Here is a 24,508-nt window from a genome sequence, read left to right on the forward strand (position 1 = left end):
AAAAATATTGAATCATGTTATATACCAGAAACTAATATAATATTGTAAACCAACTATACTTTAATTTTTTAAATAAAATAGAAAAGAAAGTTATGTCTTCTGGGCCCTCCCAATGTAGGTAGTAGGTCTTAAATGACAAATCCACTCTAACATTCTAATTTCCCTAAGTCTTTGGATCCCTCCTACATAAAACCAAGGCAAGTCTGTCATGTCTAATTTGCTCGCTGTGAGCCAACGTTACTCCATGTTTAAGTCAACCAAACAATCAAACCTTCGGAGCACTTCCTAACTCCCCAAGCTGCACCGTAAGTGCAGAGTCTCTGCTTAGTGAGTCTGTATGAATAAGGTCAACCCAATCCATCTTTATGTTCTTCTCACCATTATCCCACACCCTCCATGTCCATTCCCACACGTGCTCCCTGGATTGCTGTCTGCATACGTTAGGAAACCTGAGTCATTCTTTCAGAGTGCAGCGCACCTCTTCACGGGTGACACTTTGGGCCTCACCCCCAGGGGCGGCCGGGGCTTGAGTTTAGTTATGGGTCTAGAAGCAAAGAGCTTCTAGTATGGGGCTGGGTCCTGAGAAGAATCAGCATCGTCTTGCAGAGCAACTGCCTCAGAAGAGGCATCACTGTTTCTGCAGCCGATGCAAGGCTAAGTCACTCAGTGGGGAACTGGAACCACTGCAGTGGGAAGACTGCCTCTCCTGGGGGTGGCCTCTTCCACTGGCAAAAACTCATCAAGATCTAGGAGTCAATGTCCACAGCTTCATCAGAGCCTCCCCACACATCCTCACTGCAACTCACAGGACCCGCTTCTTGCCCAGTCATTGCCCCCCCTCTTAGCAGTAGATGCCCTGCAAAGCCGGGAGCTCACCTTGCATTGTAACTCAGTCACAGGCTGCAGTTCTGTGTATGATTTTCAGCAATCTCAGACCTCCAGCTGCAGAAGGTGAGAGATTCCCTCAGGGCACACCTGGGAGCTTGCAGGTCATCTATGCAGTGTTTGAGCCAGGAATTCAAATCCCTCAGCTCATCCTTTCTTTTTGCCACCTTGTCCAGTGACATTAGGACCCACCAGCCAGCCTCACAGTTATATTCTTTTTTTTTTTCTAAAAGTGTTCAAAAGTATCATATACACAGCCACCCAAATCCTTGCTTCCTATAAGCGGCAGATCAGGAGTATCCAGCAGAGATATTTCACAGATCCCTACAGCCAAATCATTCCATAGACTATCAGTGCTCTCTTTCCTATAGGAAATAAAGTCATTATCACCTTTAAATCAAATCAGATTAGAGAACCAATTCCAGAAACCACAGAACCAATTTGGGAAACTCATGCTTAAAATTCTGTAAGTCTAGAACCACTCTCAGTACCAAAACCTGTAATAATCTGGAAGAGACAGATAGACAGTGAGTGAGAGAGGGCTATCTTCTATTGGTTCTATGTCCCTGGAGAATCTGTATTAGTCTGAGAATAATAATAATAATAATAATAATAATAATAATAATAATAATAATAATAATAATAACAATAATAATAATAATAATTTATATATAGAGATGGGGAGAGAGAGAGAGATTGAGGTTTACTATAAGAAACAGGCTCATGTGATTTGGAGGCTAAGTCCCAAGACTTGCAGCTGGCAAACTGGAGCCCCAGGAAAGCCAATGGTGTAAATTACAGTCCAAGTCTGAGTCTGAAAATGGAATAGCGATGTCCCAGCTCAAAGACAGTTGGGCAGAGAGAGAATTCTTTCTTACTCAGTCTTTTTATTCCATTCAGGCCTTCACTAGGTTGGATGAGGCCCACCCACCTTGGAGAGGGCAGTCTTCTTTACTCAGTCTACCAATTCAAATGCTAATCTCATCCAGAAACACCCTGGCAGGCACACCCAGAAGCATGATCATCGAAATATCTGGTCACCCCCTGGCCCAGCCAAGTTCACACGTAAAGTTAACCATCACAAACGGGAAAAACAAAATTCTTGCCTAAATGGGAGTTACAGTCTGAAAGTTTCAGCAGAAAAGCTGACAAAGAACCCACAAAATTACCCACAGGAGAAAGAATCTGCTTTAAATCTCAGCCAGGCCCAGGGAGTCCAAACCTCACTTTCCATTGTTCCAGTCAAGTAGGACCTCCCTGATCCCCCTTTCCCCACTTCCCTCCTTGAACCCCAGTCTCAGAGAGGTCCGCAGTGGCAGCAGGTAAAAGAGGAGGAGGTAAAAAAAGAGAGAAACTGATCACACCCTTTCCCAACGTAAGGAAGCTACCTGCTAAAGACAAAAGAAGCATTATCTCTCATGAGAGTTCAAAGGTTTCATTATTCTCTGGGAAGAGGTAATTTTAAGCATGAACAAAAACTCCTAGTTAAAGTACCTATTGAGCTTTCTATTACCCAGAATTAACCCCAAAATTCTCAACTGGCAGGGAAAATCCCCGCCACCACTAAATTTTAAGGAAGGGTAGGATACATTCCACGAGTTTTTAGATTTTTGAATTATCTATTATTTCCATCTGTTCATTATGAATTCTTCTGTTTGTTGAGTCTGTAAAATATGCCTTATGAGGAATTTCTTTTTTCTTTTTTTTAAATTGAAGTACAGTAAATTACAAAGTGTCAATTTCTGGTGTAGAGCACAATGTCCCAGCCATGCATGTACATACATATATTCCTTTTCACATTTTTTCCATTAAAAGTTATTACAAGATATTGAACATAGTTCCCTGTGCTGTTCATGAGGAATCTCATCACATCTTTTGTCATTTTTGTTTCACAGCTCACTCTGCCTGGGAGTGTTTTTCATGAACAAGTCCTTGCGAGGTAGGTTCTTTTGCAGCTGGCTTAGCCCACTCTTCCTAGTTTACACACCCAGCACCAGGTCTAAAGCTATGGACTTTCAGATGTTTGCCCTCAGCCAACAAAATTCCATGGGTGCAGCACCAGCCCAGTTCTTTCTGGAACAAAGATGCTCTTTTTCCTTCCTGCACCATCAGCAAGCAGCACCTTTTCTGAAGTGTGTTCAGCCCCCATTCACTGGATAGACAAGACAACCAGCCCCAACCCAGCTTCGTGCAGTGAGCACAGGTCCACTCTCCTGCCAGGTAAGGGGTACATTCATCTCCGTCCCTGCCTGAGCTTTGAATCCCAACCTATGTATAACCAGTCTCCTCGACCCTCAGGCTACACTTCATCAGCTTACCCTGTAGACTGATTCTTCATTATTGGTCCACAGTGATTGATTGGTGTGTGAGTGCATGTGTGCCTGAGTGTGTTTCATCAATCACTCTGGCCTCAATCACTGTGGCTGGACGAAGTTACAGAAAGGGTTTATATATGTGCCCACTCCACCATCTTGATCAGATGTCTTCCAGGTGTCTCAGACACTACGGACCTAGACAAGCAAGACGCATGCCCCAGACCCAGTCATCTCAGTCCTCACAGAGTGGACAAGCCCATTTCCAAAGTGGCAACATTCTCCCTCAGTGACAGGAGTTTGCTTATTAGTGGCTACAGCAGACATACTTTCCTCTCCTGTCCTGTCCTACCCAGAAGAGTGGACACTTCTTCATGAGAGGTCCAGCCCGGTTCAACATGCTCAGATAAAATCTCAGGTGCAAACACTGATATCACGTAAGGCAGACGCCTCCTCCATCAGGCTCAGAAGGCTCTGGGCTTCCAACATGCTGTTCCTGGGCTCCTGTTCCCCCTGGGGCTGCACCTTCAGCCCAGTCTGGCCTTGGTGGACCCACCCAAGCCTTGAAGCTCCAAGAACCAGTTAGGTGAGAGGAGCAAGGAGAGGGGCCTGAGCACTGCCCACTGGGGTAGGTGGGGAGTCCAGACCCCACTTCCTGTATATGTCCCACCACCACAAATACCATATACATCACCAGAACCTGGGCTTTTTGCTTTTAGGCAACACGTTTAGAACCTCACCTCAGACCCAGGCTTATCAGTTCTTCAACCTTGGGCTTGTCTTTACCAACCCCAAATTAATTTTTCTTTCAGAGTTTAAAATTTTTTTAGAAAAGGAAGGAAAGAAGGAAGGAAGGAGATAGGGAGGGAGGGAGGATGGAAAAGAGGAAAGAAAGTGAAAAAAGGAGGAGGGTGGAAGGAGACAAATCCTTTGATCTGACAAAGAGATTATCTCATTAAAAAACTGAGCTGCTTACAGTTACACATATGTACATTTCAGCTTCCACTTGCTGCCACCTGCTAAATTACAACTCTTCATTTAAAATACAGTCATTCTTCCACCCCACTGGCCCTCTGTAACCTAGGGACCCAGCACGTACCCCCTCCACAGTAGGAGAGTTTGTCCTTTTGCTTTGGGAGCTTCTTGTAGGTACCTGAAAAGGCTCATCAATTTTTCCTCCAAGGTCCTTAATGGGGTTTTACATCCTCTCCTGGGCTGGCAGCCACTCCCCAAAGGAGACAGAAAGGACTGTCTTCCCTTCAAGAGCCTCCTGCTCCCATCTGTGTGTGCGCCCACCTCTGGCGACGATGGGTTTTCTGGGCTTTTTTGTTAGGTCCTTGAGGACCTCAGGGTCCCTGGAGCCAGCAAGAGAAAACTGTAATTTGGGGTCAGCTCTTGTGTGCCTGTTCCAAATGTCACAGACCAGATGCCAAAATGGTTTAATATGACTCCCCCCGCATGAGAACATCCCCCAGAAAGCCAGCCAAACCCAGGGACAGGCTAGAAATAGGACACACAGTTGGCGCGGGAGGAACCTCTTTTTCTTAAGAGGTAGGAAAGGGCAGCACAGAGGAAAGACCGGCAGACAGGGGCGTGAGGCAGAGGCCCCGGGTCCAGCAGGGAGGGAGAGTCACGTGGGCACAAAGTGGAGCCTCTAATGATGTGCTGCGGACAGAGCACGAGTGAGAAGACGGTGGCTGCCGCACTCTAAAGCCACTGATGACGGTGGAGGCTGGCTAGGGACCAAGCCCGGGGAAGTTTTGCAGTTGTGTTCTCATTCTAGGCCACTTGTCTTGAGTTTTCCTTTTCTCCAGCAGGGAAACCCAGAGGGCGTAGAGGCGAGTGGGAACAAAAGAAGGAAGTTCCAGCACTCAACACAAGGTGGCGCCAGACACCCGTGGACGTAATGAGGTCCCCGCTCCAGGTGGGCTCTAGGAGCTGCCGGAACTTCCACGAAGGAATCAGTCAGGCCAGGTTCCAAGGCAACTTGAGGACTTTGCGCCCACAGGAAGATAGCCAAAAGATAAAGTAGGACACACAGAAAAATAAGAAAAAATATCTAAGAGATGGGGAGGGTAGCACAGAGGCTAGACAGAGTCTACCAGACAGTCTATGGAAGGAACTTAAGAGAACTTCGCCGCGGAATCCCTGGCAGGACCCGAGATAGGCAGGCGCAGAAAGGCTGGAAGAGGAGGCTGTTGCAGGCGCTCAGGTGGGTGAGGGTCATGGCTGAGCCAGGGAATGGTGGTGGTGGAGAAAAATGCCTTCTCACTGATGTATCTACAGTTACTGATTTATATTCACTACTGGTCTTTGATACAGTGAGTCCAAGGAGCCCAGCAGGAGTCAGTAACAAGAATCATTAGAAATACATTCTCTTCATCTTCTTTGAGAATTCCTTGTATTAGCATTTGCTCTTTTTGCGTACAGTTACGGACTCATGACTTTTCAAACTTATCATGTCAGTTGCTGTCAGCCAGTATTCTCCTTTTGATGCTCACATTGTCCCAACTTTAGCTGGGGGTGTCCCTTTAGGACTGACTCTTGCATTATTTTGGATGAGCCAATTATTTAAAGCTTTGCTTCTGGACCAACAGGGTGTAGATGTCCTGGGGTTGCCTTGCACCCTTCCATCCCAGACCACGCATGGAATTAGACATTGCTCCCAGAAACCCTGGCTCCTTTTGAGAGAAAAATAGTGTTAGAAACCAAAAGCTGGGGTACATTGCTACTGGGCCATTTCAGTAGGGAAAAAAAAAAAGCAAAAAAGGAAACATATACTTTAATTTAATGTTTTATAAAGGCATGACTTCATATTGATAGATTCAATTCAGTTCCAAAAGTACATGGCTCCTGCTTCAAATGTTTTGTTTTGGGTCTACAATTGGACTTTCCTCTCATTAAGCCTGAAATCTAGGTTCCTATCAAAATAAACATAAATACTTACTTGCTCTATGTGAAAACTTAAGAGAAGAGCTCAAAAAAAAAAATACACTGTCAATACAAACAGTTCAAATACTGAATAAAGTTTTTGTTTTGACTGCACACTCCTAAGGAATCGTTGCCAAATCACTTTGTTCTAGAATCACGCTTGATCTCCCGCACTGTGTAAGGACTTATCTGATAGACAGTTTCCATTCATTTCCATTTAGAGGTTCCAGCCTGCCCTCACCCTCTCCCTGTTTTCTGCTTTACTTTGTCATTTTCCCATAGGACTTACAAAACCCAATATAATTCACTTAATAATAATAATTACTCTTATTATTTTTATTTCTCCATTCCCCCATCTGAAGGTAAGCCTAATGGAGCAGGAGTTTTGTTCATTGGACTCTGGCAGCATCTGAAGGCAGGTCTGAGAAAGCTGGGTTGACACTGGGGTCGGGGGGAGTCCACTCCATTGAGCAACAGCAAAGAGAGATGGTAGTCTTCCTGCCATCCTGTTGGAGTTGTTAATCACACCCCTTTTTACTCATTAAAGTGCCCCAGTTAGAGGGCTGGGTGACAAGGGTAAATCGATTCGAGGGGAAAAGAGAAGGCCTAGGGGGTCTGAATATAAGTTCTCCAGGACAGAGGGGATGACCAGCCAAGGGGGAGGCAGCCCCTGCACCATCGGGAACTAGCTCGAGGTCTGGTGCATGGCTGGGCTTCACTAAACGATGTTGCGGACATGAGCAGACAACAGAATAACTGAGAGAAATTCCTGTATACCTAGATAATGAGGGCAAGATGGGTGCGCAGGGGGACTAATTGTGAGAGGGGCTCAAGCAGAAGGAAGTCGGGGCATCTTTGGGTTCTGGGCTTGGACAGGTGACAGGGGGACACTGGCCCCAGGGTGCAGGGGCAGGGAAGAGAGGAAGGGGTGATGGCCAGTGTGGTAGTAGAGTCTTTATTTCTGCAAACAAAACATACATGTCCAGTTTAGGCCAAATGTGAAACTAACACAAGCTCTTCATAAAAGAGTCGGACAATGCAAAGCACACAAAATGGTACAAAGGAGAAGACCTTCAGCAATCTATCTAGAGAGAGCCCTTCCTCTGGCTTCTTGAACCCCCACCAGGTGGAGAGAGGGCTGTGGGCCTCCAGCTTGTAGGGGGAAACACCTGGCTGAAGCAGTTAGGTTGCCCCACGTCTGGGCTGGCTGGAAGGGACCCAGGAAGTGGGGGTGGAGACAAACCGGCTCAGAGGCTGCAGAGCTGGGAGGGGTGGGGTCTAAGAAGGGAGGCGCAGGTTTGCTGGGCAATCGCTTCAGCCTTCAAGAAACTGCCCCTCCTCCTTTCCTTCTGTGACTTTGATTCTTCCTCATGAGGTCGAGGAGAGGGTCAGGAAGAGGCTGGAGCCCTGGATGAATGAGCTGGAATTGCTAAGGATACCCTGAGAAGGCTGCCTTAGGGAAAAGAGGTTCTCAAGGGATTTCTTGTAGAGTGAGGCCTCCAGGAAGCCCCAGGAGGACCCTGGCCAGGCTGTCTCCGTCAGGGTCCCCACGCAGCCAGACGCTGCCCACCTCTTCCCCTGCCCCGTCCCCTACCGGGGGTTAAACCTCCTGACCAAAAGCGACCTTCAGGTGGTCTGGACTCAAGGTTGATGATGTAACTGGAACACTAAGGACCACTTTTTTGGAAGAAACCCAAATGACGACCCAAGGTGACCCCTTTTTATTTTTCATTCTGCCCTTTAGCAACTCTACAGGAAAAAGGAACACGGCAAACATCACACTTAGTGACATCCTGCAGGCGCATCTCCTCAAGCGCATGCGTTTTAGCGCTGTCCTCGGGGTGTACGCTGTTTACCCCGGACAGCGTTTCACGTGTCTGAGCGTCCGCAAACATCCATTTTCAGTGGGGCTGTGGCCTCCTTCCAGGTCATGAACTGTAGAGCTGGCTGAGCCACTCAGTCACCTCTCTGCAGGCATTTGGCTTGAAGTGAAGTCCACCCCATTGTACCCATCCTTCCTTTCCTCTTCAAGGTTCTGCTAGAAAAGTGGGCTCTCCAAGCCAGCAGGTGTATAGAGCCTTGGATCATTCTCATTACACATGTATCGACAGCTCTTCAGAAAAGCTGAACCGTCACAATGTACAATGTTGTCAATTTCCAGACAGCTCTGCTAGTGGTGGGGAGATAATGTGGTTATATATACATAGGGTTTAATTGTTGTGTAGTCAATCCCCTCCCATTTTATAGATGAGGAAACTGAGGAGTAGAGAGACAGTCACTTTCCCCAGGGTCATTCCACCAGTACATGACAGATAGATCCAGTGCCAGAGGTCACATCTCCTGACCCGCGCTCAGCGCTCCGGCTGCCACCCTACCCTGCCTCAGACAGTTGCTTCTGGGACAGGAGCACGGCAGGCTCTTCTCTTGTCCTTTGCTCATGGAGGAAAACAGCAACAAGGACTTTCCCCTTGAGGCTCCTGTGTCACGCAGACCACAATTTCCAGCTTCAGCTGGGCCCCATCCCCAGCCTGCTAGATGAAGACCCCGAGGAGCTCCTTGGAAGACAGTCCGGCCATTGCACAGACTTCTACCTCCTCCCTTCTGCAGCTGATTAACTTCTGGGGTGAACTGGTTATTTTCTGAAAAATAATTTTCATTCATATTCATTAGATGGATAGTCAGAGTAATAGTAGTTGTAGAGAATATCCCAAAATAGTTGAACTATTTGATTCATTAACTTTTAAGCAGCAAAAAAAGCCCAAAGACAATTCCCACGCCTCCATCAGGGGCTTCCAGCATTTACTGAGATCAGATCTCTTGGGGCCCTGCTTCCTAGGTGCTCCTCTCTCTGGGATCCTGCCCCCCAAGAGCCCAGAATGTAATTCTGGTCCGAAAAATCTAACCTTCTCCCACCAGAGAGCTCTGAGAATAGTGACCTGGCCTGAAGTACTCCCTATGCAGCATTGAAGGGTGCCCGGTCCAGGGATGGTTCTCTGTACACACAAACATCTCATTCCTATTTGTGAAAAAATGTTTTGCCGTCCTCTCCCAGCGACCCCAGCACATCATCATCACTGGTTGTAAAAATGCATGTATCACCCTTTCAGGGTGGCTCTCCCCAGTGTCACTAGCCTATTGGCCTCCACCAAACTCATGGGGGTCTTTCTTTCACAGCTTCTCCCACAGCCCCTCCCGTCATCACTCTGAAGAGGGGCACTGGGCACAGATAAGTGGGCACAATGGTTTCCTCCATCCCAGTCCCCACCTCCTGCTTCATTGAATCAGTTGCAAACTTGATCTTATTTGTAAAGAGGCGGCTGCAGGCTCCTGCCTAGTGTCCGCGGGCAAACCACAGTAAGGGACAGTGTACAAGCAGGGCTCACTAATGGAGCCTGCCACCAAGTCACTGCTACTAGACCCTGTCAGATCCTCAGGACACTGGCTGTCTAAATCTGCAGTACTTAAACTCGATTGCTTTTTAAACTCTAGAGCAGCGCTATCCAGTGGAAGTATAATGTGAGCTACATAGGCAATAAAAAATTCTCCAGTAGCACATTTTAGCAGGTAAAAAGAAACAGGTGAAATTGATTTCAAGAGTATATTTTGTTTTAAAAATAAATATTATGTCAACATATAATCAGTATAAAAATATTAATAAAATATTTCACACTTTTCTTGTTCTGTCTTCAAAATCTATCATGTATTTTATAGTTACAGCACATCTTGATGTAGCCTCGTCATATTTCAAGAACTTAATAGCCACACATGGCTAGCAGCTACCGTCCTGGACGGCGTAGTTCTAGAACATTAAAGTGAAACAGCACCATCTGAGAATTTCAGGAGGTACAAAACTGTTGTCCCACAGGTTAGAACAAACTTTCAAGCGAGGTTCAGCCGATGTCTATTTTTTTTTTCATTTGAATTAGTTTTTAAAATTTAAAATTCAGATGTATTAGAAAAATCTGGATTTCTAGTTTCTCATTTCAAACTTGGAGATCAGGTAGCTCTGGCTCCCATGCTCTCCTGGCAGTAAACTGCTTGAACCTGAGAAGCAGCTGCTTTTTCAGCTGGGACACTTTTGCCACGGTCCCCACATCTCTCCCTATTACATCACATTTATTGCACCGTACACCCCTTTTTTTTTTTTTTTTTGCACTTGTTTGGGTCCCAGAAGCATCTGAGCTCACAAACCCCACTTTCTGTGAAGCACACAAAGTCAGACTTGGGATGGTTCATCAAAGAATGACTAACGTGAGGCCATCTTTCTGCTTGCTGCCCATAGTCCAGTCGAATCTGACAGCAAGAGGAGAAAGAATAAAGTGAGTCAGAGAAAGGAAAGGAAGACCCTCTAGCTCCAGAGCTTCCATCCCCATGAAGCAATTATGGATGAAAGACAGGGAAAAGACAATATCTTTTAAAACAGGGAATACACACTGAGCAGTCCTAATGTCGTTTTCCTTGCATGTACATTTTTGCTTTAGACTGCTCCTTGGTGATATCAACTTGAATGGAAAGGCATTTTTAATGGTATATTTCAGAGGGCAACCATCACCAACCATAAAGTTATAGATGTGGACATGACATGTTGAATCCAAACAGACAAACACTTGCAAACTCCATCAGACTTTTTGAAGCTTTGTCAAGGATTTCCACTTGGTAATTTTCCATGGTTTAATTGGAAAGATGTGTGGATTGTGCCAGGTTGGCTGGAAGCTGCTTTTTAATAGTTGAGAGGATTGCCTATAACGAATGCAAATGTTGAAGTGCAGCGAGGCTATACTAAAGTCAAGGGCTGAGGGGGGGCAGATGGCGGTGGTGATGCGCGGCTCCCGGACCTGTCTGGGGTCTGAGGGACACTAGTGATCTGTTTCTCACACAGCACTGTGGGAAAGGCATATATGCAGAGACACTGTCCACTTTAAAATCTGGGGAGAAACAGAATAAAAATTAAAAGCTTTCCGGAACAGACATTGGGACAACGTTGGAAGGATGGTTAGAAGAACAGAGACGCGAAAGGTGGCCAAGAGGCGTGGCATCTGTCTCCCCAGACGAAAGTGGTCATTCTCTCATAGAATCTCCTTGTCTCTTGGTCTCATCTCAGCTGCTTCGTTTCCTCCAAAAGCTATTTTTAAGGTGTGGCTCATAATGCATTAGGATTCCTAGGAGCTCTTGCCATTCGAGGGCTTTTCTTGTGCACCTGAAATTCTATAACGGACCCTTTATATGGTTCTTCTCTGCCCCCTTACTCTGTGGCTTCCTAACAACACACTGAGTCTTGGGCGGATCCGAGTGCTCCCTGAGCCTCATGTCAGGAGGAAACTCTGCGGGGTCACTGAATGTAGGACCAGAAGAGAGAAAACGAGGGAGGGTGTTAAGAGTGGAATAGCCCATGAGCAGAGGGTAAGCGTGGGCAACAGAGTTGAGAGGAAAGCCAAAAAGGGTGACTACCAGATGCAGTCCAGCCGAGGAGGCTGAGCTTTTCACCATGTACGGGGAAAAGAGCTTGCAACCTGCTGAGCCAGGAATGCCCCTCCCATCATCACTGTCATCATCATCATTCTGGGTTCATTCAGGGATTCTTCTTTTATTACCCAGCTCTGCTTCCACTCACGACAGAGGAGCAATCATCAGACCAGATAAATTTTAAAACCTGATCAAAATATAAAACCAACTTCCTTAAGTCACTGGAAAGCAACCCAAAGTTGACACTTGGAAGAAGGGAATGTCTCTGGGTGAGTTTCCCACTTTTTTTTTTTTTACAGTTCTGGGTCTGTAGGCAGGTTTCTCTTGGTGCCATGAACAGTGACAGTCCTGCTGGCTTGAAGAACCAGAAAACAGATACGGGTGCAAACACAGAAGTTAGAAAGTGAGAGGACCAGAGGTAAGCGTTAATGGACTAGACGTTCCAATTACGTGGCAGAGGTTGTTGGAATGGATTTATTTAAAAGAAAAAAATCTCTATGCTGCTTCAAGAGAGATTTTAAATCTGAGGACACAGGTAAGTTTAAGGTAAAAATATGGAAGAAGACACCCCATACAAATAGTAAACAAAAAAAGGGCCACATTGATAGCAGGAGAAGGAGTACTGCCAGAGATAAAGAGGGACATTTCATGATGATAAAAAGACTCAGTGACTCAGGAAGACCTATCAATCAGAAATATGTATGCACCTAAGTACATGAAGGAAAAATTGACATAAAAGGAGAAACAGACACATTCACACTCATAGTTAGAGATTTTTGGTGTCTCTCAATAACCAATAAAACTACATCAAAAAAAAATCAGTAAGGACAAAGACGATCTGAATAGTATTATCAAACATTTTGGCCCAATTTATATCTATCAAACATCACCCCAACAACTGCAAAATACACATCCTTTCATGCTTCAAGGAACCCTGAGCCCCTCATGTTCTGGCTGAAGGGAACGCAACACCCCCCACCCCCCCACCATCCCCTGTGTCCGATACATCCCACTGCCTTTATGTTCCGCAGTAAACCATTCAGTCATCCGGAGGGGCTGGAGGGAAACTGATGCAAAGTACACTGGTTGGTAAGCATCATGGAAAGGGGAAAATGAAATGAGCCAATATATGTAAAGTCTTAGAATGGTGCCTGGCCCTTAACCCTAGTTAGGGCTACTGTCCCCTAAAGTCGTGACCCCCTAGAAGTCCCGGAAAGAAAGGATAATAGGGTTGGGGGAGGGGGTCCTGAGGACTGGGCTGCAGGGAGGATTCATCCCCCTGTGAAGGGGGAGCACGGCCCATGCTCTCAGGGCCAGGAGACTTCCCAGGAGGGCCTCCTTCCAGAGGGACTCCAGGCGGAAAAGGAATTACACAGATGTGTAGTTTGCAGGAAGTTGTGGTTCTGGTTGCTTCTGAGAAGCTGCTAACCCCTCCTCCCAGGAGAGAACTGTGAGAAATCCCTGAGGTGAGAGGATGAGTTTACTTTTGTTACGGTTTTGTTGTGTTTAGTTGCACTGCTTTGTGTTCTGAGGTCTGAGGTGGTGGGGGGAGGCAGACAGACGGAATGTGCCCGAAGCTCCGGAGGCCTGTTTTTGCTTCTCCCCAACCCTGGCTTTTGACCCACTGGGGTGACTCAGACCTGTGGCCCAGGGTCTTTAGGATAAGATAAGAAACCTGGCTTGTGAGATGTTGGGGGACATCCCCAACCTTGGGTGGTCACTGTGCAGGTTGAGATCATCCCCCAGCCCCCAGACAAAGGCAAAGCATGTGCACCCCACATTCAGACACATGCCCCCTCCCCAAGAACCAAGGAGGCTCTTGGCACATGAATTGAATATGTTGTGTTGGAAAGTATTACTGGATGGAGCTGCTGTTATAGTGATAGGACGGGGCCAAGAACGTTCAGCAGGCTGGTCCAGTAAGACTGTGCATGAGTCCTGAAATGCCTTACCCTCCTGCAAGGCCCTGAGGGTAAGGACCGGTGGCCGGATGGGAGCCTGAGGAAGGCCACCGCTCCCTGGAGAAGGGCGGTCTCCCAGCCTGCCCCTCTGGTTAGAAGGGAAATCCTATAAGTGCTTCTCTCCCCTCTTTGTGCCAATGCTTGGAAACTCACAAATCATGTGTCCCTGTCCCACTCAGGTTCAAACTAATCTGGTTAGTATCACGCAGAAAGGAGAAAAGAACACAGTTACCAAGGTGTCAGGGAGCACCACCACGGGGCAGCAGGCGTGCCGGAGCAGCCGGCCCATTTTCCAGACGGAGAGCGGCACAACCACAAGGATCAGCATGAAGCCCACAAAGGCAAACAGGGCCAGCGCCAGGGGCAGGGTCTCTCCTGGAAACAGAAAGACAGCAAGCAGTTCAGGAGACAACAGTGAAGATGAACTCGCCAATCCTGGGCCTCCCGCACTCTCCTGTCGTTGGCTCTGCAGAGCAGCCAAGAGAGCAAATGCCAGCACCCCGAGGTTTGATGGATGACTTATGACAAAAAGTTTCCACCATTAAGACCATTTTCCTAGAATCCAGGTGAAGGCTTGGTTTCCAGAAAGCCCCAGGGAAGATTACAATCTTTTTCTGGGGAAGGGAAAAGGAGGAGTTCCACTGTGAAGGCCCCAGGCAGGAGGAGGAGTGAGCAGCACAGAGGGAGCTGGGCGGTAACTGAAAAAAAAGTGTGTTTCACAATTTGCTCTTGGCACTGATTCACACTGTGGAGGAAAATACTGAGTTCAGAACACAGTCACATAATAACTCTGATATATCAAGCCCCTACAATGGTTAAGTGACTTACCCCAGGTCACACAGGTAGGACTGGCTCCACATTCTACTAAGTGATGTATCAGAAAGTGCCAAGTCTGAGCGTCTGGAGATGCGGAAGGAAGGATGGATTATTTTCCCATCTCTCTTGTCCTGTGGAACCTCAGGCAGTTCTTTAGCCCCTCTGGGCTGGACTGCTCACCCACGATGCAAAGGGTGGCCCAGCCAGCCAGTGAGGCTTCGGAGAGGCTAGTGGGCTCTCCCGTGTGCCTGGGGGCACCTTGGTTTGTTTCAATGCTTTCCGAAACTATTTTGGCAGTACACATCAAGAGATGTACAAATGTTCATACCCTTTCATCCACTCCTGTGAGTAGATTCCAAAAAGATAGTTCCAAGGAAGGAAACAATTATATGCATAAAGCAGTTTCACAGCGGTATCTGGACCAGAGCAGCAGCCTCATAACCAGTTTCTCTCTCTGCCCAAAGCAGAACACCTGCGCCTCCCGCCGCCCCCAGCGTGCTCTGGTGTGTCTTCTCATAGCGCGTAGGACCAAGTGAAACCATCTCATTTGCTTACTGATTTGCACTCTGTCTCCCCAGCCAGAAGGTAAGCTCTGTGAGGGCAGAGACTTCCCTGCTGTGGCCCAGTGACAGGGCCAGCACTTAGCACAGAGTCAGTGCTCAGTAATTATTCACTAAGTGAATGAATGTATCAGTGAATGAACATCATCTTCAAAAGCAGATAGAAATTATCTAAATACCCCAAAATAGAGGATGACTGAATACATTATGGAGGATCAGCATGGCAGGTTAGGAGTTGGCTATTAAAATGAGAATTAGGACATATACAAGCTTGCTCATTACAGCATGGGTTGTAGCGGCAAAAGACTAGAAAGCACAGAATATGCCTATTAACAGGGGGACGGTTACATATAATTTTGCACATCCATATATTGGCTTGTTATGCGTCTTCCTTAAGGATGAGGTGGATCCATATGCACTGACATGAAAAGATGTTCACAATAGACTCCAAGTGTAGATAAGTGAGGCACAGAACAGTGAGCACAGTACAGTCCCATTTGTGCCTGTGAGTACTGGTGTAACACAGTGACTGGAATATTAAATGCCAAATTTGCCAAAAGAAATCTTCTGGGTGGTGTGAGGGAGAATGGAGAACATGTACCTCTTATTTTACACTTCTGTGTCATTTGAATTTTTTAACAAGCTTGGCTTGCATGGTTTTAAAAAGTAGTGTAAAATGGTTGTCAGAAAATCTACATGGAAAATGTTCTGGATATGATATTTGTAAAAAAGAAAAAAAAAGCAGGCAGATGCTGTGTACCAGAAATTGACACATTGTAACTGACTATACTTCAATTAAAAAAATGATAATAACAAAAAAGCAGGCACAAAGTGTTTGTATAATACAATTACGACATGTGTCCATATGAAGGATAACACCCCTTTCAAGGGCAATTTGGAAACAGAAGTCAAAATTCAAATGTGCTTGCCTTTGACCAAACAACTCTACTTCCAGGAATTTATCCTACAAATACACCAGCAAATGATCTGTGTACAAGGTAATTAATTAAAGCATTGGATGTAATAGTAAACTATTGGGGAAAAAAACTAAATGCCCATCAATAGGGGATTCATTAAATTAGTCATATGTACATACAATGGAATACTATGTAGCTGTAAAGAAGGATGGAGAAGTTCTTTATAGATGTGGAAAAATCTACAACATATATAAAGTGAAAAAGACAAGATCCAAAACAGCACATAGAACATGCTACCATGTGTGCTAAAAAGAAGGGAAATATATAAAAATATATTCTCATCTGCTTGTAAATGTGTTTAAAAGAAGGGTATACAAAAAGCTAATACCTGTTGGGGAGGGGTGCAGATTATATGGTTGAGAAGGAAGGGGAGGAAGGAGTTTCCATGTGTATCTTATCATATTTTTGAACCATATAAATGTATCAAATATTCAAAATAATAATTTTTTAAAGACTAGAAAGTTAGACACTAATGTCACTAGTGGCTTTGTGTGGCAGGATCACAGGATGTGGGGTTTGGTTTGGTTTGGTTTCTTTTCATCGTAAGTTTTTAGACTATAAAAACTTCAGGGGAAAAAATTAAGTCAAACAAGAGGATTCTGTAGACTTTCCACAAGGCCTCTCCCAGCTGAGAGCGGTTGTGCTGTACGGTGGGCTACGTCCTCATGAGGCCTGACTCTCAGGCCCCTGGCGGCCTCACCTGCAAACCCCTCTGATTCACAGGCAGCTGCCACCCACTAACCCAGCCTTGCAAAGTCTGGTCTCAGGCCCCAGGACCCTTCAGGGAAAAGTATCCCAGACAGCTGCCAAGTGACCCCCTGCCCAGCCCTAGGGTGGACCACAGGAACCCACCCCATCTAGGTGGGAGGGGAGACTCGGAACCAGAGGAAGCAACGGCACCGAGCATCCCCCAAGAGGGGGTGTGACCCGGGCGGGGCTGCAGAGACAGACAGGCAGCCTTACCTTGCACCTTGACACATTCCGCCTGGCTGAAGGCACTGTGCCTCCCAATGGCCTTCACGAAGGTCTGGGCCTTCACGCAGAAGGCAGAGCCTGGCTCCATGGTTTCCAGGTGCACTGGAACACCCCCATTCCTCACCATCTTGACGTGTTCCTTTAGGAACCAAAAAATAGTGACACCCTGAGGGAAGCAGGACAGGAAAGAGGGAGAGGGGAGGGAAGGAAACCTGCAAATATTTCTTTCCAGGATGCAAACAGAATGTTCCTCATTCATTCGTATTTATTTCTTTATTCTTTAGCACCTACTGGGGGCCAGGCACTGTTGTAGGCACTGGGACATTGAACAAAACAAAGTTCCTGTTCTTAGGGAGCTTATGTGGGGGAACACAGACAATGAAGAACACATGTGGTGATGTTGGGCTATGAAGGAAAATGAAGTAGGGCAGGCAGGGAGAGAGCAATGAGGAAGCACTAGAAGACGGGCAGAGGAGGCCTCTCCAACAGCATAATGTTTGGACAGAGACCTGAAGGTCAGAAAATGACCAGGGGTGTGTCCTGACCACTGCTGCCCAGGGGATCAGTGCACAGGAGCAGTGGAGCCAGTGGGCAGTGCCTTCTCACACACCCATCCGTCCAGTGTGTCTATCCATCCGTCCGCATACCCCTCCACCCCCACCTACCCTCCAAGGCCTGTGCTCTATGTCTGAACCTATGGGCCAAGCCCAGGTGACTCAGGGTACATGCTCCTCCCCCAGCACCAGCCCCATGCCTCCCAAAGCATCGGAGGGATCTGCCTGCTCCCTCCAGCCCAGGCCCTGATCTGTCCCTGACCACCACTCCATCTGCCTGGCTGGCAATGCCATGTTCTACCACAGGGTGCTGGCTAGCCCAATAGGAGTAAATACTGGAAACCATTCCTATGGCCCATTTCACCTACACATATCACCTTTCAGGTGAAGCTACCCAACCCCCATCCCCTGATGAGTGGGCCACACGCCCTGTCTCTCAGGCAGTGTCATTAGATCAGGGGTACCCTTGGCCTGAGAAGGGTCTATCAGAGCCTGGCCAGCAACTGGTAATCCAGAGGCTTGGCCTGATAAGATAAGCAGGACCAGTCACATTTCCTCTCCTGGGAACTGGTCTTGGGGAACTGAACACCTGTAGCTAGAAGCAGGGACCAAGGGGAGAGGACATGGTGGGGGGTAGTCAGGCCCAGTAAGAGTCTGATAGCCACAGGCACGTACAGGAAGGAGTGTGAGGGATCAGGGCCTGGGGGTAAGCTGGGGAGGCGGTCAGGGAAAGAGTGCTGGAGAGAGGGCCCACCAGAGGGCAGTGAGGATTTCACCGGATCCCTGCGTAAGTGAGGCAGTGCAGCAGCCCGGCTGTGGGCCTGCTCTGTGCAGTCTGTGAGAGCCCCTTACTGCACCGTATTCATCCTTGTGATAAAGCCTATTTTCCCTTGTATCGACTGGAGCCAGCCTTGTCACCATGTCCGTGGGGACAGGGCCTCCACAGGGCTGCTAAATCCCCACCCCTTCTGTGGCTGCGGCTGCAGGATGTTTGGCCCCTCCCTCTGAGAGAGCTGACCTCCCACCCAGCCCAGCCTGCAGCAGACGTCCCACGGGATGGGCAGCACCCCATTTAGGCATTCTGGGCGACCCACCCACTCATAAAAAGATTTGTTCGTATGTCAGCTCCTGGCTCTCTGCCCCAACTTCTGCACCCCACCCAAAGACACACCCTCCAGAGGTTTGTGCCGACCTCCTACACTATTGAAGTCATCCTGGTGATCTGGAGCACCCTGGTCCTGAACATGCCAGGGAGAATGGCCAAGAAGACACACTGATAAGGGAGAAGAAATGCGCTGAAAAGGTATCATGGGTCTGACTATGTTAGAGTTCAGGGCAAGGAGGCAGCCCCCAGACTTCAGCAAATCTGGCCTGAGAAGTCTCCAGCTGAGGTCTGGGTTGGACCAAGGCAGTCCTTTGAGGACAAAGCTGTGGGGATTGTCAGTTTCTTCCCATCCCTCCTTTCTCACACTTCACCTAGGCCTGCTCACCCTCAGGCCTCCTGAGACAGCACACAATGCAGGGGCTGGCTTTCCTCACCCAGCTCTCAGAGGTCTGTGACTTCTTCCCCAAAGTCTAACTCAAAGGGAAAGGCCAGACGTCTCACCTCGGCACCAGACTCCTTCCTCCAGTAGGCCACGAAATACTCAAATTGGGGCCCCAGGTCTTCCAGCTTAATAACCAGGTGGAAGCCATCCTGGGTGACTTCCATTTCAGGTGGGGTGAGGATGGCTGTTGGCAAGATAAGGGGAAAATCAGAGCCAGCTCCAGACAGGACTGATTTCTGTTCAAGAACACCATGACCAAGTCATCGGTGGAAACATGCCAGGTTCGTGGGAATGGGGGGAGTTTGGATGTGGCTTCACAGCATGCAGAAGCATGTACACCAGTCCTCTCCTGTACTCAGCAAGTGCTCAGTACAGCAAATGAACGATGAGCAAATGAAAGAAACAAACAATAGCAACTTACTACAATTCCCATAGATCAGTGATATAGACAGGCTGCTGATAACATTCAAACACCAGCAAATCAGCAGCCTGTGGATGGGTTGGCCTTTCTATTCTCCACCCAAAGATTATTCATCTCATATCCTTCATGGGGGATGTTGAAAAATCAGAGGGTTTTACAAATTCCAATAATCACCTCTAGAAATTACAGCATAAACACAAATATTATCTTTCATATAATTGGATCCCAGAGAGGCCAGCAGCCCTCAATGATACTGTCCCGTCAGCAGACCAAGAACAGAAGGGCCCACAGACAGTCTTTAGCTCCTGGCTACTGATGATGGATCCAGACGTGCCTCTCAGATCCAGACTCTGCAGGACCAGAAGGCCACCCCGACTGCGGGCCTTGGCTTAGGAAGTAGACTGGAGTGTGTTCTGGGCTAAATCCTCCTGCACTGGTGTCAGTGGATACTCAAAAGAAAGGAAGTTCCTGCAGAGAGCTTTCAGAGAACAAAGCATTTCCTGGCATTTGAAGAGCTGCCTGAATAGGGGACAGGAGGACTCAGGAAGTCAGGGACCAACCCAGCAAAAAATACCCAGTTCAGAGGCTTCATATGACCTACCTCTGAAACAACTCTAGCAGAAAGAGAGATGTTTGACCCTTCCAGTTTTAAGTCAAACATGATTAGAAGTGGATCCCCTGATCTCTATTTTTGTTAAGAATAGAATTAGAGAAAATAGCCCAATATCATTTCAGTTCAGAGAATTTTTTGACAGTATTGGGGCAGGAAACTCTGTCCTTTGTAATCAACATACTTACCTCACTTAATCCATCCAGCATGCTTAAGAAGGTAAATACTGTTCCTATTGTACAGATGGTGGAACTGAGCCTCAGAGAGGTTAAGTGACTTTCCCAGAATCACCCAGTTAATGGTCAGAATTTGAGCCCATGTCTTTCCACATTTCTAGACTCTGCTGTGTCAGCTGTTTAGCACTGTGCCAGAGGATCTCAACTCTGAGATTAACCTGGAGAGAACTTTTAATTTCCAATGAACAGAATGTACATAGACCATTTAAATCAGACTCTGGGGAGGAATCCCAGAGATAAGCGGTTCTAAAGTTCCCTGTGACTTGACTTCATGCAATCGAAGTTAAGAGCTTCTGCCCTCAACAAAGGCTTCCCTTTAAGAGCAGGAGCTCTTTTTCAGGAAAGCCTTAAAACAAGATTTTTCACATGTCTGAGAAGAAGTCAGGGTGATCTTTTTCAAAGGCCAAAGAACAGACTTAATACTCTTCAGAGTTTCGATTCCATCCCAGCTCTGCAGCTAACTCCACCTGCACAGGGACCACACAGGACGGGCATCTTCTGCTCCTGGCGCAGGTAGAGAGGCTTTTGCTCCGCAGCTCCCCCAGTGCAGCGAGTCCTTCCCTGTTTATGTTGGCTTTCTCCAGCACTACTGCACACCCGCCCCACTTCCTTATTTCCAAATGCCCCTTGCCTTCCTTTTCAACAACAGCCACCAGCCCCCAGCAATGATCTCAGCTGGAGCCTTGTGCTTCTGGGAGCCAGAGGGAGGTGGTGCGGTGCCTCCTGGGCACTGCAGGCCAGAGGCAGAGCTGCACCACCCTCCAGTATCCCTCAGGCTCCCCCAGTGCCTGGCGCTGGGATCCCACTGCTTCCACCGTGTCCTCCTGGTGCCTAGGGAAAGAGCCCGAGCAGAGGAGCCCGCATTCTGCACCAAAACTCCTATTGGTGTCCCACTCCAAGGGTCTCATTCCTGCCCCCACCTCTTCCCTCCTTCCTCTGCTCTCTGGCCTTCAACTCTGGGCATCCCTAGGGCAATAACAATAATAATAACACTTACTAACAGCTGGGTGCTATGACAGGAGAGCACTGCCCCGAGCATTTACACATCTCATCTTGCCCACAACTACCCAGTGAGGCAAACCGTTGCCTTTCTTACAGAGGGGTGGGCAGAGACCCAGCCATCGAGGGGCTGAGCTGGGATTTGAACCACATCTGTCTGACTCTGGAGGACCAACTCTCCCTTCAAATCTATCTTCACCTTCCTCAGCCCCTTTCCAGCATGGGCTCCCCCACCTTCTAAACTTTCCTGATTTCTACTCAATCTCCTACACTCCTCAGTAACATTTGACTCGTTCCATTACTGTAGATGCCACCCCAAAACTTCTTCTGTCCCTACTCACAGCAGGGGAGCACCCGCCACACTGAGAAAACAGAATTCACTGAAGGCCTTTCCCTTGCCTCTCCTGCATCTCTGAATGGGTCACACCTTTTGCCACAGCCATGCTTCTTCCCACCTCCACACAACCGTCCAGCCGGCACCTGATCGCATCCGCATTGCTCCGTGAAGCCACTTTCTCAAGGACCCGTTTAGGGGCCTCCTTCAGGCCGGTCAGCTGCTGTCTGTTCTCCCACGACCCTCTCCCTGCCCAGCCACCTACTGGCGTCCTTCCCTCTGTCCTCTTTTTAAATCAGAGATTTCCCAGGATCCTGCCCTGGTCCTCTTTGCCCTCATATCTTGTCCCGGGACAATCTCACATGCTCCCAAGCCACTAGCTATTAATTTTGTGTTATGTGTCCGACCTTGATCTGTCTGAGCCCCGGGGCCTGATTTCCAACCGCCAATCAGACATTTGTGGCGTGTTATCTTATAGGAATCTCAATCTCAAAGAGCCCAAAGGCAGGAGTATCTCCTGTTCCTCAAGACCAGTTGCCTTCCTGGGTTCTCTGCCTTGGATGACATTCTCATCAGCCCCAACAGGAAGACGGACACTATTATTATGTCCTCCATTATTTCTGTCGCCCAGTAACTGGTTTTCAAGCTCTGTCTTTTCTAACTCAGCCATGCCTTGTGAACTTGTCCTCTCCTCCCCATGCCCTCCCCTACTCCTGGGGTTAGGACCCACCCGGGCTCAGCTGGGGGTTACAGCAGCCTCCTCACTCTTCCCGTGCCCTGCAGGCTTGTCCTGCCCCATTTACTTTTCACACTACAGCCAGAGTGATTGTTCTCTAAGACAGACCCAGCCCAGACCCTCTGTTCTTCCATGACCCGCCTCTGCTGATCTGATGAGGCTTTAGGTCAAAGCCCTTTGCCATGTGACCAGCTGCTTCCTTACTCTGCCATATTTGGCCTCCGATCTGGAGTCTTCCCTTACTTCTTAATCATTTTCCATGTTCTGTCAGTATGAAAAAGTCATTTATTTCCAAGGGACTGTTTCTGTCAGTCTGTTAATGCATCACCCCTGTTGCACAGAGAGGATGCTGACACCGGAAGCGAAGATGCAGTTAATGAGGCGCCAGATGGGAGGCACTGCCAGGGCAGAGAGAGGCCGTCCTAGCCCCCTCTCCTCTCTTCCAGGTCAGCGTTCCTTCCAGAGACAGGAATGACTTCCAAAGTCTCTCTCAAAATGAGAGAAGACGGTCTGTGGGAAGCAGCTGGCAATATTTGAAATGGACCGGTCATGGTTGCTTACTTCCCCAATACTCTCCCTGGCTTTGCAAGACTAATTTGATGCTAAAAAGAATACCCAAACCCTCAGTGAAAGGGAGGCTGGTGGGGGCAGAGGAGGAAGGAGAGAAGGGCCTTACTCGAGTTTCGATTAAAGGGCTGCTTCAGGGTGCTCCAGGCTGAGGTCTGTGAGCCCAGGGTGGCCCTGACGCGGAGGTTGTAGGGTACAGTGGCAGTGATGTCGTCTGTGATGTCACACTCAGGGCCTGCGGTGGGGGAGCACCAGCTGCTGGGGATCCAGATGTGGCTCATGTACAGGCTCTCGTACTCTCTGGCCAAAGAGAGGAGGGGAAGCGTCACACCAGCCCCTTTGACCCGGGCTCAGTGGTCGTTGCAAGAAACTGTCTCATTCACCTACTTTTTATGGGTCAGAAGAAGATTCTGCTCCACACTCTAGTTCCTCCCCTCTCGTCCCTCACCCACCACCCACTCTTCCTCACTCTTTTTCTCGCCAGGCAAGGGAAACCTAGGCTTAAACCCCAACCTGTCCTGGTCTCTCCATCTGCCCGGTCACCACCCCAGTCTCAGTCACTACATCCCTTCCCCTGCTGTGTCTCCTGACTAATTTTCCTGCTTCCATTCCTGCCATTCTTCTGTTCATCACTCAGTAGAGCATCACAATTCTCTCCTTAGTGGCTTCCAAGGCACTTAGAATGGAATCCAGACTCTCCCCCATGGCCTGCAAGACTCTCTGGGCTCCTTTCTTACTCCACCCCTTAACACGCTGCTCTCTCCTCGCCCTTCCTCCAACAAGCCAAGCTCTTTTTACCTTAGAACCTTTCCTGACCACCTAATAAAAAGCTGCCCCAGAGTCAACTCTGTTGCATCAGCCTTTAAGCTTCCTCCTAGTGCTGATCTCTGTCTTAACTCGCCTAGAGCAGTGCTGCCCAACAGAACTTTCTGTACTGGTGGCAATGCTGTCTCGGTGTTGTTCAGTATAGTAGCCACTATCCACATGCAGCTATTAAGAACGTGAAGTGTGGCTCATATGACTGGGAAACATTTTAATTTGATTTTTTAAATTTAATTTAACTAATTTAAGTTTGAATAGTTATCCGTATCTAGAGGCTACCTACCACACTGGACAGTGCAGACTTAGTGTATTTATTTCTTTACCCTTTTATGGCCTCTTCCTCTAAATGTAAGCTCCCTATATCCAGAAATTTTGTCGACGGTACCCAAGTATGGGAGAATGTCTCCACAGCGTAGGCTGCTCAGTTTGTATTCATTGTTAGTGAAATATATAGAGCACCTCCTGTGTCCCTGTCACTCCTCAACAGCTCTGAGGGCCAGGACACCTGGAGAAGGGCCGGCTGACCTACAGTGTCATGATTTGTTTTGGTTCCTAGGGGCAGGCTCACAGTCAGGAAAGCTGAGGTCTCCACCACCCCCAAAGGATCTGAGTCTCCAGTGATTTCTCCACCTTAATTCAGAGTCAAACTGATTTATTCTTAAGATTTTCTTCAGCATGGGACTGACTCACTGCTGAAAAGAAGCCTCACCAAAATGTGCTTATACATATCGTGTTTCCGGGGAGCCCACCGTCAAATCCACAGGGCAATTTCCCTCGCTGCTTCAACCCTCTCACTGCCCTT

General features: G+C 47.9%; 1 protein-coding gene across 3 annotated transcripts in view; it reads right to left on the reverse strand.

Moving 5' to 3' along the window:
• Nucleotides 1–7,069: 7,069 nt before the first annotated feature.
• Nucleotides 7,070–24,508, reverse strand: part of IL20RB (interleukin 20 receptor subunit beta) — a 34,895-nt gene continuing 17,456 nt past the window's right edge. Inside the window, exons 4-9 of one of the 3 annotated variants that reach the window (XM_032487951.1) lie at nt 22,994–23,184; nt 19,041–19,165; nt 16,869–17,019; nt 14,381–14,452; nt 13,785–13,927; nt 8,518–8,767 (exon numbers count right to left, since the gene is read on the reverse strand). In XM_032487951.1, coding sequence (XP_032343842.1) covers nt 8,660–8,767; nt 13,785–13,927; nt 14,381–14,452; nt 16,869–17,019; nt 19,041–19,165; nt 22,994–23,184 — 790 coding nt within the window. In that variant the 3' untranslated portion in view covers nt 8,518–8,659. Of the gene's footprint in view, nt 8,768–13,784; nt 13,928–14,380; nt 14,453–16,868; nt 17,020–19,040; nt 19,166–22,993; nt 23,185–24,508 lie in introns of all 3 variants that reach the window. The other 2 variants (XM_006177474.3, XM_032487959.1) reach the window with 2 other exon arrangements.

The sequence above is a fragment of the Camelus ferus genome, chromosome 1 (assembly GCF_009834535.1).
Source record: "Camelus ferus isolate YT-003-E chromosome 1, BCGSAC_Cfer_1.0, whole genome shotgun sequence".
Taxonomy (NCBI): domain Eukaryota; kingdom Metazoa; phylum Chordata; class Mammalia; order Artiodactyla; family Camelidae; genus Camelus; species Camelus ferus.